Source organism: Oncorhynchus mykiss, chromosome 27, assembly GCF_057628025.1.
Source record: "Oncorhynchus mykiss isolate SJ-2025 chromosome 27, ASM5762802v1, whole genome shotgun sequence".
Taxonomy (NCBI): Eukaryota; Metazoa; Chordata; class Actinopteri; order Salmoniformes; family Salmonidae; genus Oncorhynchus; species Oncorhynchus mykiss.
The window spans coordinates 22,282,228-22,296,298 of record NC_143048.1 but is presented as its reverse complement, the minus strand read 5'-3'; the positions used below and the strand labels follow the sequence as shown (position 1 = coordinate 22,296,298).

At 45.9% G+C, this 14,071-nt stretch overlaps 1 protein-coding gene across 26 annotated transcripts in view; it reads left to right on the top strand.

Annotated features, from left to right (window-relative positions):
• synrg (synergin, gamma) overlaps nt 1–14,071 on the top strand; it is a 45,951-nt gene that overhangs the window by 19,218 nt on the left and 12,662 nt on the right. For 12 of the 26 annotated variants that reach the window (XM_021587984.3, XM_090223598.1, XM_090223593.1 and 9 more), the window contains 8 exons: nt 261–338; nt 503–699; nt 1,644–1,898; nt 2,059–2,195; nt 4,562–4,677; nt 4,923–4,988; nt 5,803–6,798; nt 13,125–13,697. In XM_021587984.3, coding sequence (XP_021443659.3) covers nt 261–338; nt 503–699; nt 1,644–1,898; nt 2,059–2,195; nt 4,562–4,677; nt 4,923–4,988; nt 5,803–6,798; nt 13,125–13,697 — 2,418 coding nt within the window. Of the gene's footprint in view, nt 1–257; nt 339–502; nt 700–1,643; nt 1,899–2,058; nt 2,196–4,561; nt 4,678–4,922; nt 4,989–5,210; nt 5,244–5,802; nt 6,799–13,124; nt 13,698–14,071 lie in introns of all 26 variants that reach the window. The other 14 variants (XM_090223597.1, XM_021587983.3, XM_036965728.2 and 11 more) reach the window with 3 other exon arrangements.

Genomic DNA, 14,071 nt, shown 5'->3' with positions numbered 1-14,071 from the left:
CCTGATTCCCGTTATAGTGCACTACTTTTGACCAGATCCATATGGGCCCTGGTCAAAGGTAATGCACTAGGGTGCCATTTGGGATGCATCCTTAGTGAATCAGTGCAGAGCAGCATTACACTTCTACTTAGATCTCCAGACAGGTGGAGAATACTATACAGGCAGGCTCTGGTCTGGTGAGATGCAGAGCAGGTAGTACACCCAGCCCTAAGTCTCTGCTTCAGCTCCTAACCCAACTGTCCCTGTGTTGCTGACAGCAGGTGTTGGTGGTTACCCTCAACAAGAGCACATCCAGCCCATGGTTCCAGGCTGGCTCTACAACGACAGCCTCATCCCAGGTAAACGCCTACGTTTTTGAATAGATTTCTACCACTTATGTATTATGGTCTATCGTGTCTACTCAGATCCTTTCCAACAAGTCAATCAGATAACTTCCTAGTTCTACCCATTCTTTCTGTAATATGTTTGATCTGTTGCTATGCCTTCTCTTTCTCCTTTCCAGAGATGTTCAAAAAGGTCCTGCAGTTCACCATGACTCCGGGGGGTATCGACACAGCCAAGCTCTACCCCATCCTGATGTCCTCAGGCCTGCCCAGGGAAGCACTGGGCCAGATCTGGGCCTCAGCCAATCGCACCACGCCTGGCATGCTGACCAAGGAGGAGCTCTACACAGTCCTTGCTCTGATTGGTGTGGCACAGGTAGGCATTTGCATCACCTTGTGTTTTTTAAAGAGTCGGAGTTATTAACAACAGAAAGATTTGAGGTGTTTTTCTGTCAGTGGGGACATAAGACCATCCTTCACTGTGATATTTTCTTCATGTGAAGTAAAGGACAGTCTCTAATATTATGTTTCATTGCACCTTACTTCAGTAGTTAGGCCTACTGCATGCTATGACGTGTGCAGTTGAGACATGCTATGACGTGTGCAGTTGAGACTGATAGTGAGTGACTGTGCTGAATCTCTGCTCTGGGAGGGTGGTGGTGGTGGTGTGACTGAGCTCAGGCAGCCAGGTGAAGGTGACTGGATCTCCTCTCAGCCTAGTGTGACAGCAGACCTCTTATCTGCCCTGCCGCTCACCAGCACCCCTGGGAGACTGACAATCCCAGGCACCTCACAACTCAATCTGCACTCCACCTGCCACAGCGAGAATAATAACACTTATTTAGTTATGTAAATGTAAGAGCCTTGAGGTAGTGCCGCCATGAGCTGCATCCTTTGTAGAGTGATGAAAAGGTTTGGGAAGCCGCGCCAGTGGAGGCTGTTAAAATGGAACTTGACTTTAATGAATTATTTATTTCAGCAAAACATCTGTTTTTCCATCTCCTGCTGGATGGAATAGAATGTTAATGGATGATTGAGTTGGATGAAAGAAAAATCAACATTTTCCAGCATCACTGCTTTATAATAACGATGCACTCATACTGACAGTATTGTCTGTATAATATATGATCACGGTGACTTTGCGATGTTTAATGCACCCGTTTAAGTAACTTTGTAAATGTCTAACATATGAAAATCCACATTAACGCATTAAGCACATTAACTTGGACTTTCAGTGATGTCACACTAACAGTCCATCATTCTAGAGATGCAGCCTCATCTGAACCTGACCACTGATCCCTGTTCATCCCTCCCCTGCAGAGTGGTCTTCCAGCCATGAATGTGGAGATCCTGAGCCAGTTCCCCTCTCCCCCGGTGCCCAACCTGCCTGCCCTGGCCATGGCTATGGCCCCTGTCATCCAGCACCAACACCAGCAGCCCATGATGACTCAGCCCCCTGTCCCTGTGTCCATGGCCATGCCTGCAACAACAGTCATGGGCAGGGCTCCTCCTGCTGCTCCTTTACCCTCCGCCCAACCACCCACCAACTTCATCACCAACTTCCCACATGTACAGGTAACACATCCAGCCAATGGGCCAACCAAGCCTCTCCATAGTATATACAGATACATGTGGTTTCATTTCACATTATTTATAATAGTATGTTTAATTTATGCCATTTAGTAGACACTTTTAGTAGACACTCATGTGTCCATCGTCTTGGTGGTGTGTTTAGGGGAAAGCAGACGATGATGACTTCCAGGACTTCCAGGAGGCCCCCAGGGCAGGAGGAGGGGATCAGCCCTTCACTGAGTTCCAGGGGGAGTCAGGGGAAACCTTCCCCACCACCACATCCTCTCTGCACCAGAACAGGTACAGTGCTGACTGACTGACTGGAGTGACTGACTGACTGACTGGAGTGACTGACTGACTGACTGGAGTGACTGACTGACTGACTGGAGTGACTGACTGACTGACTGGAGGGAGTGACTGACTGACTGACTGACTGGAGGGAGTGACTGACTGACTGGAGGGAGTGACTGACTGACTGGAGGGAGTGACTGACTGACTGGAGGGAGTGACTGACTGACTGACTGACTGGAGGGAGTGACTGACTGACTGACTGACTGGAGCTAGTGACTGACTGACTGACTGACTGGAGCTAGTGACTGACTGACTGGAGGGAGTGACTGACTGACTGACTGGGGGAGTGACTGACTGACTGACTGACTGGAGGGAGTGACTGACTAACTGACTGGGGGAGTGACTGACGGACGGACTGACTGGAGTGACGGACGGACTGACTGACTGGAGTGACGGACGGACTGACTGACTGGAGTGACGGACGGACTGACTGACTGGAGTGACGGACTGACGGACTGACTGGACTGACTGACGGACTGGAGTGACGGACTGGAGTGACGGACTGGAGTGACGGACTGGAGTGACGGACTGGAGTGACGGACTGGAGTGACAGACGGACTGATTGACTGAGTGACGGACGGACGGAGTGACGGACTGACTGAGTGACTGGAGTGAGTGAGTGACGGACTGACGGACTGACTGACTGGAGTGACGGACGAACTGACTGACTGGAGTGACGGACGGACTGACTGGAGTGACGGACGGACTGACTGACTGGAGTGACGGACGAACTGACTGACTGGAGTGACGGACGGACTGACTGGAGTGACGGACGGACTGACTGACTGACTGACTGGAGTGACGGACTGACTGACTGACTGAGTGACGGACTGACTGACTGACTGGAGTGACGGACTGACTGACTGACTGGAGTGACTGACTGGAGTGACTGACTGGAGTGACTGACTGGAGTGACGGACTGACTGACTGGAGTGACGGACTGACTGACTGACTGGAGTGACTGACTGGAGTGAGTGAGTGACGGACTGACTGACTGACTCGAGTGACGGACTGACTGGAGTGACGGACTGACGGACTGACGAGTGAGTGACTTTAGTGAGTGACTGGAGTGAGTGAGTGACTTTAGTGAGTGACTGACTGACTGATGTGACGGACTGAGTGACGGACTGACTGACTGGAGTGACGGACTGACTGACTGGAGTGACGGACTGACTGACTGGAGTGATGGACTGACTGACTGACTGGAGTGACGGACTGACTGACTGACTGACTGGAGTGACTGACTGACTGACTGGACTGACTGGAGTGACTGACTGGAGTGACTGACTGGAGTGAGTGACGGACTGACTGACTGGAGTGACTGACTGACTGACTGACTGGAGTGACTGACTGACTGACTGGAGTGACTGACTGGATTGACTGACTGACGTGACTGGAGTGAGTGACTGACTGGAGTGAGTGACTGACTGGAGTGACTTGAGTGACTGACTGACTGGAGTGACTGACTTCAGTGGCTGGATCAGTGTTTGGTATTACTTTAAATCAGATTACACATTCTGTATGGAAGTAAAGCTGAATTCTACATCTTATACAGGTATTGTGGGTAACAAGTACATGGTCACTTAGTTGCTTGTAGTAGTTTCTCCAGCATAACAATTGCACCTCGCCATCTCTTAATGAATCCATTTCAATGGACAGTAGAGTTGCTTAATATTACTTTTCAATCCCTGCGTGGGGAGTCTGTCTCTCAGGGAGAGGCAGCCCAAAGCCCGTTATTTTATAAGACAAAGAGAATGTGGAAATAAAGGATCTAACGCCTGAGTGGCATAGTCACTTACAATCCCCTTCCACTTCCTCAAAAACAAAAGCTTAATTGTTTCCTCCTGCGTATCTCCAATCCCCCTGGTTTCAGATCCCTTTCTAATTTAAAGGAAGCCCCATGCTGAATCTTCAGCCAGTCAGGATAGAAAGGTGTACTCTGACAGCAGCAGTACAATGGCTCTTAACGAGATGATGTTCAGTGGAAGGCTTCAGGAGAGATCCCTCATTCCCTCCAGGCTTTTGATTCCTGGGTCTTATCTGCGGTCCAGTATGGTGTACAACTGCAGTGGAATTTCACCATTGTATGTGTCCAATCAGCTCAGGCAGCTTAAGGGGATTAAGGTAGAGGAGATGGGCGCAGCATTGACCCCAGGGTGTGTCCCCAATGGCACCCTATTCCCTACATACATAGTGCAGTACTTTTGACCAGGACCCTGGTCAAAAGTAGTGCACTATGTAGGGAATGGGGTGCCATTTGGGACACAGCCCCAGACTCCCCTGTGGACTGAGCATGGTGTGTTGTCTGTCTGCAGTGCTCCTGCCATTCTGACACCGGTCTCTGGCTCCTCCTCGTCATCCTCTGATAAGTATGCTGTCTTCAAGCAGCTCTCTGTGGAGGAGCCTCCAGAGCCCACTCAGCCTGCCTCAGGTACACACTCACCTGGCCCTACAACACACACACACCTCAACAACTAATCACTACTGATACACATCCTCCACCACAACTAACAGATGTGTAGAAAATAGAAGACATTTCTGATGTTTGTCGTAGAATACTTGCCTAATAGTATTTGAGTGGTATTGTAGTACAGTACATTTGCCTGCCTGCCAAATATGCTGTCATTTATCATTCAGTTGAAAGCGTACCTGTTTTGTTTATCTCGTTTGACCCAGATTTTGACGGAGACAAATACAGTGTGTTCCGACAGCTAGAGCCACCAGGTGACAGGAAACCAGTAGGTAAGTAGAGCTCTCCCTCCTCCTAATAATTTGGATGACTTGTTTTTGTAGGTAGACAGAAATAGGTTGGAGAGAGACTGTGTACCAAGAAGAATGCTGTTTGTATAATATCTGAGTGGTCTGTGTGCTTTTATGTTGCACACATTTCCAGAGTACTCAGTACATTCAGCAGTATCCCTGATGTTGGTCTGTTTCCTGCTGTTCCCTGTTTCACTAGAACAGTTTCTGATGGGGACAGCAGCTCCCACGACTCCAGTAAGTCCTGCCTGAGTCTGATTGCAGTGACCTTTCCTGTGTGTTGCCTGCCAGGCTCACTCTCCATAGTGAGCCCATTAGTTCCTTTGTGGATTTTCTTATAGCCCTCCTGTCATGATTGTGTGGTTCTAAAAATCTAAAAACGTACTGAGGAAGTCTTTGTAGATTGTAGGAAGGGACTTCTTTCCTCTGAAGTCGCAGCTTAATCATGTGCTGTCCCAGTTAGGGACTGACAGATGGCAAGTGCATGTGGTGGTGTTGTCTCTGTAGACAGCCTAGCCTGGTTTGTGCACTGATGTCTGCTGCTGCTGTTCTCTCTTAGCAGTGTCTCGGACTACAGCCCAGCGCAGGTCTCTCCACAGCTTGAAATTCACCACGAGCCTCCGCTATGTGACAGACGCGTAACTAATCCCCTCTCTTTCTTGTAGGATTGTGAAATTAGAAAAAAACTGGAAGTGAGGCGACTGATGTTACTTTGTGTCATGCCAATGTCCTCCCTGTCTGGCTGCTGTGTTAAATGCTTTTGCAATGCCTTTCAATTGTTCTGTTTGTTTCGCAGGGGAAGGATTTGCCGATTTCAAGTCTGTCAGTGTGGATGATGGCTTCACAGACTTTAAAACCGCCGACAGCATCTCTCCACTAGAACCTTCAGACCAGGCCAAAATGTTTCAGCCAGCATTCCCTCCTGCTTTCCCGAACTCTCAGTCTCTACCGCAACTACAACACCAGCTACATCAACAACAACAACCAGCAGTCTCTCTCTCTCAGCCTAAAAACCCTCTCAACATGGCTGACCTGGATCTCTTCTCTATGGCTCCCACAGCCCCCACCCCTGCTGAGATCAAGCCCAGCCCCTTCCCCTCTGTGCCCCCCTCCCTAGTGCTCCCACCAGGCAGGGCCAAGCCACCCGGGGGTGGGGCCGAGGACTTTGGTGACTTTTCCCTTTTTGGCCCCACCTCCTCTTCGGAGGCTGCTCCTATTGGCCCTGATGTAGGAGGGGGTGTGGCAGCGTCTCATGATGACTTTGCAGACTTCATGGCTTTCGGCAGCTCTGGGGGGGAGGCCAAGGGTGAGGGGTTGAGGTCTGGAGAGGGGAGGGCACGGGGGAGAGGAGAGACCACCACCACTCCACAGCGCCCCCAGCAGGGCTCTGACAAGTATGACGTGTTCAAGCAGCTGTCTCAGGAAGGAGGCCTGGCATATGACGACAACAAGCACAGCGCCGGCGGCTCGTTCTCTTCCCTTAGGAGCGAAGCAGATGACTTCACCGACTTCCAGTCGTCCAAGTTCTGCACAGCGCTGGGGGCCTCGGAGAAGAGCCTGGTGGATAAGGTGGCAGCCTTCAAACAAGGAGGCAAGGAGGACTCTGCTTCAGTCAAGTCCCTAGACCTCCCATCCATCGGGGGCAGCAGCGTGGGCAAGGAGGACTCTGAGGACGCTCTGTCAGTGCAGCTGGACATGAAGCTGTCAGACATGGGTGGAGACCTGAAGCACGTGATGTCAGACAGCTCTCTGGATCTGCCGGGCCTCTCGGCCCACCAACCCCCCGCCACAGGTGAGGAACTAGTGCGCCTCCTCTGGTGAGACCCCGCCCAGTCACACATAAAGAACCAATCGTAGCCCTGGCGGTGGCCCCTTTGTCTCCACCCCCCTCAATGCCCCTTAGCTCGCACTAAACCAGGAGTTAGACTAGAAGGCAAAGCAGTGAGCTAGCTCATCCACATCACTGCTGAATCATGATGAGACAGTCAAACGCCACACACTATTATCATATCATCTCATCACACCCACCAGTCATTCATTCATTCCCAAACCCATCATTACCTGGTATTCATTTCAGCGTATTTATTCACTTAATATTTATTTATTATTTATTAAACATATTAAGGTACTTTAGATTAATTAATTTATTGTTAATTTGTTTAGCGTTTGTAGCACAGACACAAAGCACAAGCCTCTCTGCCTCCTCTTAGCTCCATTCATATAGAGTTGATGAGAGACAGTCAGGTTGATGTGATGTAGTCAGTCTGCTCTATGCTACCACTGGCCTTCATTCCCTGTCTGTGCTGTCATAGCCCACATTGCTCATCACCTCAATGCACCTGTTGTCTCCCCAGTCGTGATTATGTGTGTGTTGAGTGATGAGACTAAAATAGCTGAATGCAGATGAACACAGGGCCATGTAATGGTGATGGGCCTTTGTACCAGGAGATGTTATATATTCTCATCACTTTCAGAATGGCCAGTTCCTGTATGCTGCAATAGGCTTTCATTTTAATCACAGCAAGCCAGATTCTTCCTCAGATTGATTATATTATGTTGACGCTTAATGCTCAGTTATCAAATCAAGCATGATGATAATACGAGGCGTACAAGAAACATGTGTAAAGATGTTCCCTGATAGTGGACATACTTATTATGTGAAAAGAAAGTATTTAGGAAAAGGCAGAATGTATTTATGAATGGCAGAAATCACCTCAACCTCTACAGTTTAATATTGCATTGAGAAAATTGTTTTGATTGCTCATTGTGTGTTGGTATGTGTGATTGTGATTGGTTGATTGTGTTTGTATGTGTACGAGTGATTTTTTTTTTTTTTTGTTCCTACAGTGTGTGAGAGTACCCATATAGTATACCTTGGCACTCCCAGTGTTGATATCCAATCTCCCTTAGTGCTTTTGTTCCAACTCCCTTAACCTAAGTGGTCTCACACAACCCACATCACTACAAAGAGGTCAAAGGTCGGCATAGCAGACAGAGGCACAAAGGCACTGCTCTCAGGGTCTGCCCTGCCCTGAACCTCTAAATGGAAACACTCTCATTGAATCTAATTAGCCTTAATGTCCAGGCATTGTCCATATCAGCACCCTCTCCCCTCCCTTCCCATGATCATAATTAATTTACCAAGCATCTCATCTTCCATGTCATGTCTTATATATTCCTTCAAGTTCAAGGTCTCTCCTTACAGCCTCTGTGTTTGAGCAGCACACTCCTTTTAGCACCCAGTTTGCAGTGAGATGTCCTTATTATATAAACTATAATATTTCAACACTAGCCGACATATCAGTTCATTGGTTTTATCAGTTTGGGCAAGGGGCATCTCAATCAAATTTCATCTAGGAATTGACCATTTGAGTTATTCTAAATCGGAAATTATCGATGTAATGATGCCAATTTATTTGTTTCAGTTTTATTGCACATCAGAATAAATCAACTTTCAGTTTAACTGAAATGGTTAGGCTACTCTCGAAGGAGAGAGTAAGACAATAACCAATGGCAACTGATCCCAGAGCTGCAGCAAAATGGTTGCCATTAATATGATGAAGATAGTGTAGTGGAGCATTGAAAACATTCCCCAGAACCTGTTAATTGCTTTTCCTTTTATTCTGACCCACGTTCATCCAATCAGTATTGTTGTTCTTGGACAGCACCAATCAAATTTCATCGCTGAGAAAGTGTACAGTAGCAGGCCTTGGAGTGTGAAAGCCTCACCATGCTTGCACTGTGTTCAATCCTGGAGAAAATGTAACCAACCTTAAAGAGACAGTATCTATTTTCCCCACCCGGTGCTCCTTTGGGTCAGAGCAGCTCAAAAGGAAGCCTTTTCATTTGTCTTTGATATTCAGGTATGTTTTGTTATGTGTTGGTCTACGAACAGGCTCTCTGAGAACACACTGAAGTTAGTGATACCCTCCCTGCCTTGCTTTTTTTTGCCTGCCTGTTCAATTTGTGAAATTGACAAGAACATATTATAGGATGACATTTTTATGCATAACAGTATTACGAGTTGTTTTTTATTAAGAAAAAAAAAAAATACTATGTATACAGATTTAATAGTGTATTTTTATTACAGGAAAATTCATATTTATTTTCAAACTAGATAGACTTCCTGATATTATTTTAAACAATGTGTTGTGTAAACTATTTGAATATTAAATGTATATATGAGGATAGGCAAGTTATGGAAAATATTTTAGGTTGGTTCAGATTGTTGTCTTGAGAAACCCCATCTTGTTGTTAGTGATTGAATGGCTACTATTAAGAGCTTGTACACAGGAGCCTAGAACTAACAGGTAGCGAGAGAAAAATGATACTGTCTCTTTAAATCTATTTTGTCACATGTGATTGGACAAGATGAATACTCTCTCTAAGGTCTTGTGGTAGGATAGTCCACTTGTTTTATTTAACCCTTTGAGAGCTTGAGCAGAATGGTTTTATAAAGAATCATGCAAAAAACACAAATGGAGAGAAATGTAGCTGGATCACTTGACAAGTTTACATGTGCTAAATAATGGATTTGGAGGTCCGTACCTCTCCTCCAAATTCTCAGCAATGGAATGTATTAGACCATTGAAATATATCCTATGTATATGATGTTGACGTTATGTAATTGTAGTAAGACACAAACAGTTGTGATGTAAAAATGACAAAACCCTTATTTATTTTATCTCAAAAGTCTGCTGTTGACATTTGAGTTACTATCATGGCGAGAACAGTAGAGAAGCATTCAGGTCCTCAAAGGGTTAATCACTCTCCTGCCTTGAACCTGTCCTTTAAATCACCTTGGCTTTTCAAGTGTTCTGTATTCAATTATCTTTCTATCAATCAACCTGTTGCTTTCCACCCTATTAGTACAACTACAGTGTGTCGTCTTCTACCGAGATTTACTCATTTTAGTCTGTAACTGTGCCTTCTCATTCTGCATCTATATTCTTCTGGGGCTTTTCTTTCTTTTACCGTTTGTTTTTCTTCTTTTCTGACTCTGCATGCCGTAGTATTCTAAATGATTCAAATATACTTTTACAAGTGTTAGTTTGACAAACCTCTTGTAACAATAGACCTCTCAGAGTATTTTGTGATCTTTCTCTCTTTACCCATGTTGTCGTAATAAATATTGCTATTGGTATTGCTGAAATGCGTACCGTCTTATTTTCTCCCTTCCCTATCCTGAGGGCAGATTATGATCTATCTACATTCGGCTTACTACTACACTAGTTCCTTGTCAATTTCACAAATTGCTTTTTTGTGTGCAAGGGTTGTGTCACGCATTAGGCTACGCTGACGGGGGTCCACACGTGCCTGCAGGTTATACTATATCTTAGAAGTGTGTGTATCTCTGAGTGTGTGACTGTGAGCACTTGTAAGAATGTGTGCTTGTTTGTGTTGCCAGTAATTATAATTCCTGCCTGATATGTTCCAAATTGAACAGTGTTCTGCTTGTACAACACAGTTTGTGGGGTAGATAATCAATACAGACAGAACTGCTCCACTCCACGACTGACGTTGCCATGGCAATCTCATGAAATGGATGTCATTTTGTATCGTCATGTTAGCAGAACTGTCTGCTCCTAATAGTTTGTGCTACAGTATTGTCACACACCTAGATAAAACCACGGAGAGGTTTTCTACAGCAGGGCCTCATGTCCTGTCTTATCTGCCTCAGAACTGTCTGATCTCCAATCTACCTCAGCCCCAGCAGCCAACCCTCTCAGGACATCTAATTAATTTGTATCAGAGGATAGCTAACTCAACCCTTGGTTAATTTACATGTGACACATCAAATGAATAGAGGTCAATGCTATGTTCTCCTTTTCAGTAGCAATTAAAGGGATACTTTGGGAGTTTGGCAATGATGCCCTTTATCTACTTCCCCAGAGTCAGATGAACCATTTTTATGTCTCGGCATATGGTTTGAAGGAAGTTGCTAGCTAGTGCAATTGCTAACTAGCGTTACCCATAGACCTCCAGTCATTGCGCTATCTGCATGCTAGCAGATACCCATGGACTTCCAGTCGTTGTGCTAACGCTAGTTAGCATTGGCTCACCATACTACCTCTAACATCCTTCATACTGGACACAGAAACATAAAAATGGTATCCACAAGTTCATCTGATTCTGGGGAAGTAGATAAAGGGCCTCATTGCCAAAATACCGAAGTATCCCTTTAGCCTAAACCTATTGGTATTATCAAAACAAATATTCCACTGTCACAATTACAGTCGTGGCCAAAAGTTTTGAGAATGACACAAATATTAATTTTCAGTCTGCTGCCTCAGTTTGTATGATGGCAATTTGCATACACTCCAGAATGTTATGAAGAGTGATCAGATGAATTGCAATGAATTGCAAAGTCCCTCTTTGCCTTGCAAATGAACTGAATCCCCAAGAAACATTTCCACTGTATTTCAGCCCTGCCACAAAAGGACCAGCTGACATAATGTCAGTGATTCTCTCGTTAACACAGGTGTGAGTGTTGACGAGGACAAGGCTGGAGATCATTCTGTCATGCTGATTGAGTTCGAATAACAGACTGGAAGCTTCAAAAGGAGGGCGGTGCTTGGAATCATTGTTCTTCCTCTGTCAACCATGGTTACCTGGAAGGAAAAACGTGCCGTCATCATTGCTTTGCACAAAAAGGGCTTCACAGGCAAGGATATTGCTGCCAGTAAGATTGCACCTAAATAAACTATTTATCGGTTCATCAAGAACTTCAAAGAGAGCGGTTCAATTGTTGTGAAGCAGGTGTGAGTGCATCTGCACGCACAGTGAGGCGAAGACTTTTGGAGGATGGCCTGGTGTCAAGAAGGGCAGCAAAGAAGCCACTTCTCTCCAGGAAAAACATCAGGGACAGACTGATATTCTGCAAAAGGTACAGGGATTGGACTGCTGAGGACTGGGGTAAAGTCATTTTCTCTGATGAATCCCCTTTCCAATTTTTTGGGCATCTGGAAAAAAGCTTGTCCGGAGAAGACAAGGTGAGCGCTACCATCAGTCCTGTGTTATGCCAACAATAAAGCATCCTGAGACCATTCATGTGTGGGGTTGCTTCTCAGCCGAGGGAGTGGGCTCACTCACAATTTTGCCTAAGAACACAGCCATGAATAAAGAATGTTGCCAACACATCCTCCGAGAGCAACTTCTCCCAACCATCCAGGAACAGTTTGGTGACGAACAATGCCTTTTCCAGCATGATGGAGCACCTTGCCATAAGGCAAAAGTGATAACTAAGTGGCTCGGGGAACAAAACATCGATATTTTGGGTCCATGGCCAGGAAACCACCCAGACCTTAATCCCATTGAGAACTTGTGGTCAATCCTCAAGAGGCGGGTGGTCAAACAACACCCCACAAATTCTGACAAACTCCAAGCATTGATTATGCAAGAATGGGCTGCCATCAGTCAGGATGTGGCCCAGAAGTTAATTGACAGCATGCCAGGGCGGATTGCAGAGGTCTTGAAAAAGAAGGGTCAACACTGCAAATATTGACTCTTTGCATCAACTTCATGTAATTGTCAATAAAAGCCTTTGACACGTATGAAATGCTTGTAATTATACTTCAGTATTTCATAGTAACATCTGACAAAAATATCTAAAGACACTGAAGCAGCAAACTTTGAAAATTAATATTTGTGCCATTCTCAACTTTTGCCCACGACTGTACAGATCAAGTGAGTCTGTATCTGTATGTGAGCGACGTATGGTGTACCCCTATATTTTCTGTCATCTATGTCACCAATTGGAAATAGACATTTTTAGAACACAATCAATTTCAGCTTTTTATCCCTCCTTTAATCTGGTGATCACATCCTAATAAGTGAACCCTTACACACACTATAGTGCAGCACTAGATTAAATGCAGTGCATATGATCTCACTGTCACAATGTAGGGTAGATGGGGTGTTACTCTGACCAAAGTAACACAAATTCAGCATCAGAAACAGAATATGGCTTCCACAGTAAGTATGTTTTGTATAACATATCAAAGCTTCGCCAGATGCCTTGTCACTCTATCATGGCTGACTGACTAGTTGCTATCATTTCAGCACACTATGCTTTTCCCACTTAGAGCCACCAGTGTGTATTTTGTGTTGTCATTACAGAAGGAGACGACATGAAGTTTGACCCCTTCGGAACGTCAGCAGTCAGCAGGCTGGCCAGCTATGATTGGTCAGAAAGAGAGGAATGCCTGTCTGCTCAGGGTCAGGCCAAGAAGCATCTGGTCCTGGACGGTGTTGGTGTTTCCTCCTCTTTCCCTTCCTCAGACGTAGTCCACAGGAAGGAGACGCCGTTCGGCAGCACAGAAAACATCCCCATCACACACACCTGCCAGACGAAGATCACCACCTTCTCAACAGACGATAGTGTGTTGACCGACAGCAAGTTTGAGGCCTTTGCTGACTTTGGATCTTGTGAGCCAGTAGGTTTGGGTGGGGATGAAGATGATGACTTTGGGGACTTTGCCAGCACTGTGTCGGAGAAGTCAGACTCCCCCGCGGCTGAGCCAGGCTCTGAGGTGAACCTGAACGAGGCCTCAGATGAGTTCGGGGCCTTTCATGGGGACAAGGCCAAGTTTGGGAAGTCAGACTTTCTGAAGGCCAGCTCTCAGACCAAGGTCAAGTCCAGTGAAGAGATGATCAAGAGCGAACTCGCCACCTTTGACCTCTCTGTACAAGGTGAGTCATCTGACCTGTACTCTCTCTCTCAATGATTTATTTTTGGAAGTCAACTGATAAGTAGATATACATTAATTTTCTGATCCTCAGTCAGTAAATGCTGGTTTCAAAATGTAAATTGTATCCAGTTACAACATGCCTTCTAGTTCTGATGTAGTGGTGTGAATCAGATCAGCTGGCCCGGATGTCAGGACTTTCATCACCTCTTATTGGAGCATCTGTGGCCCCTCCGGCAGCTCAGTGCAGTTCCACTGTCAGACAATAGATGGCAGTGTTGTGGACATTCTTGGTACACTGGCAGATGAGATGAATTAACAACACAGCCCAGAAATCCGTGCCTATACGAAATTAACTGTATTCACTCCTTGGGTGTT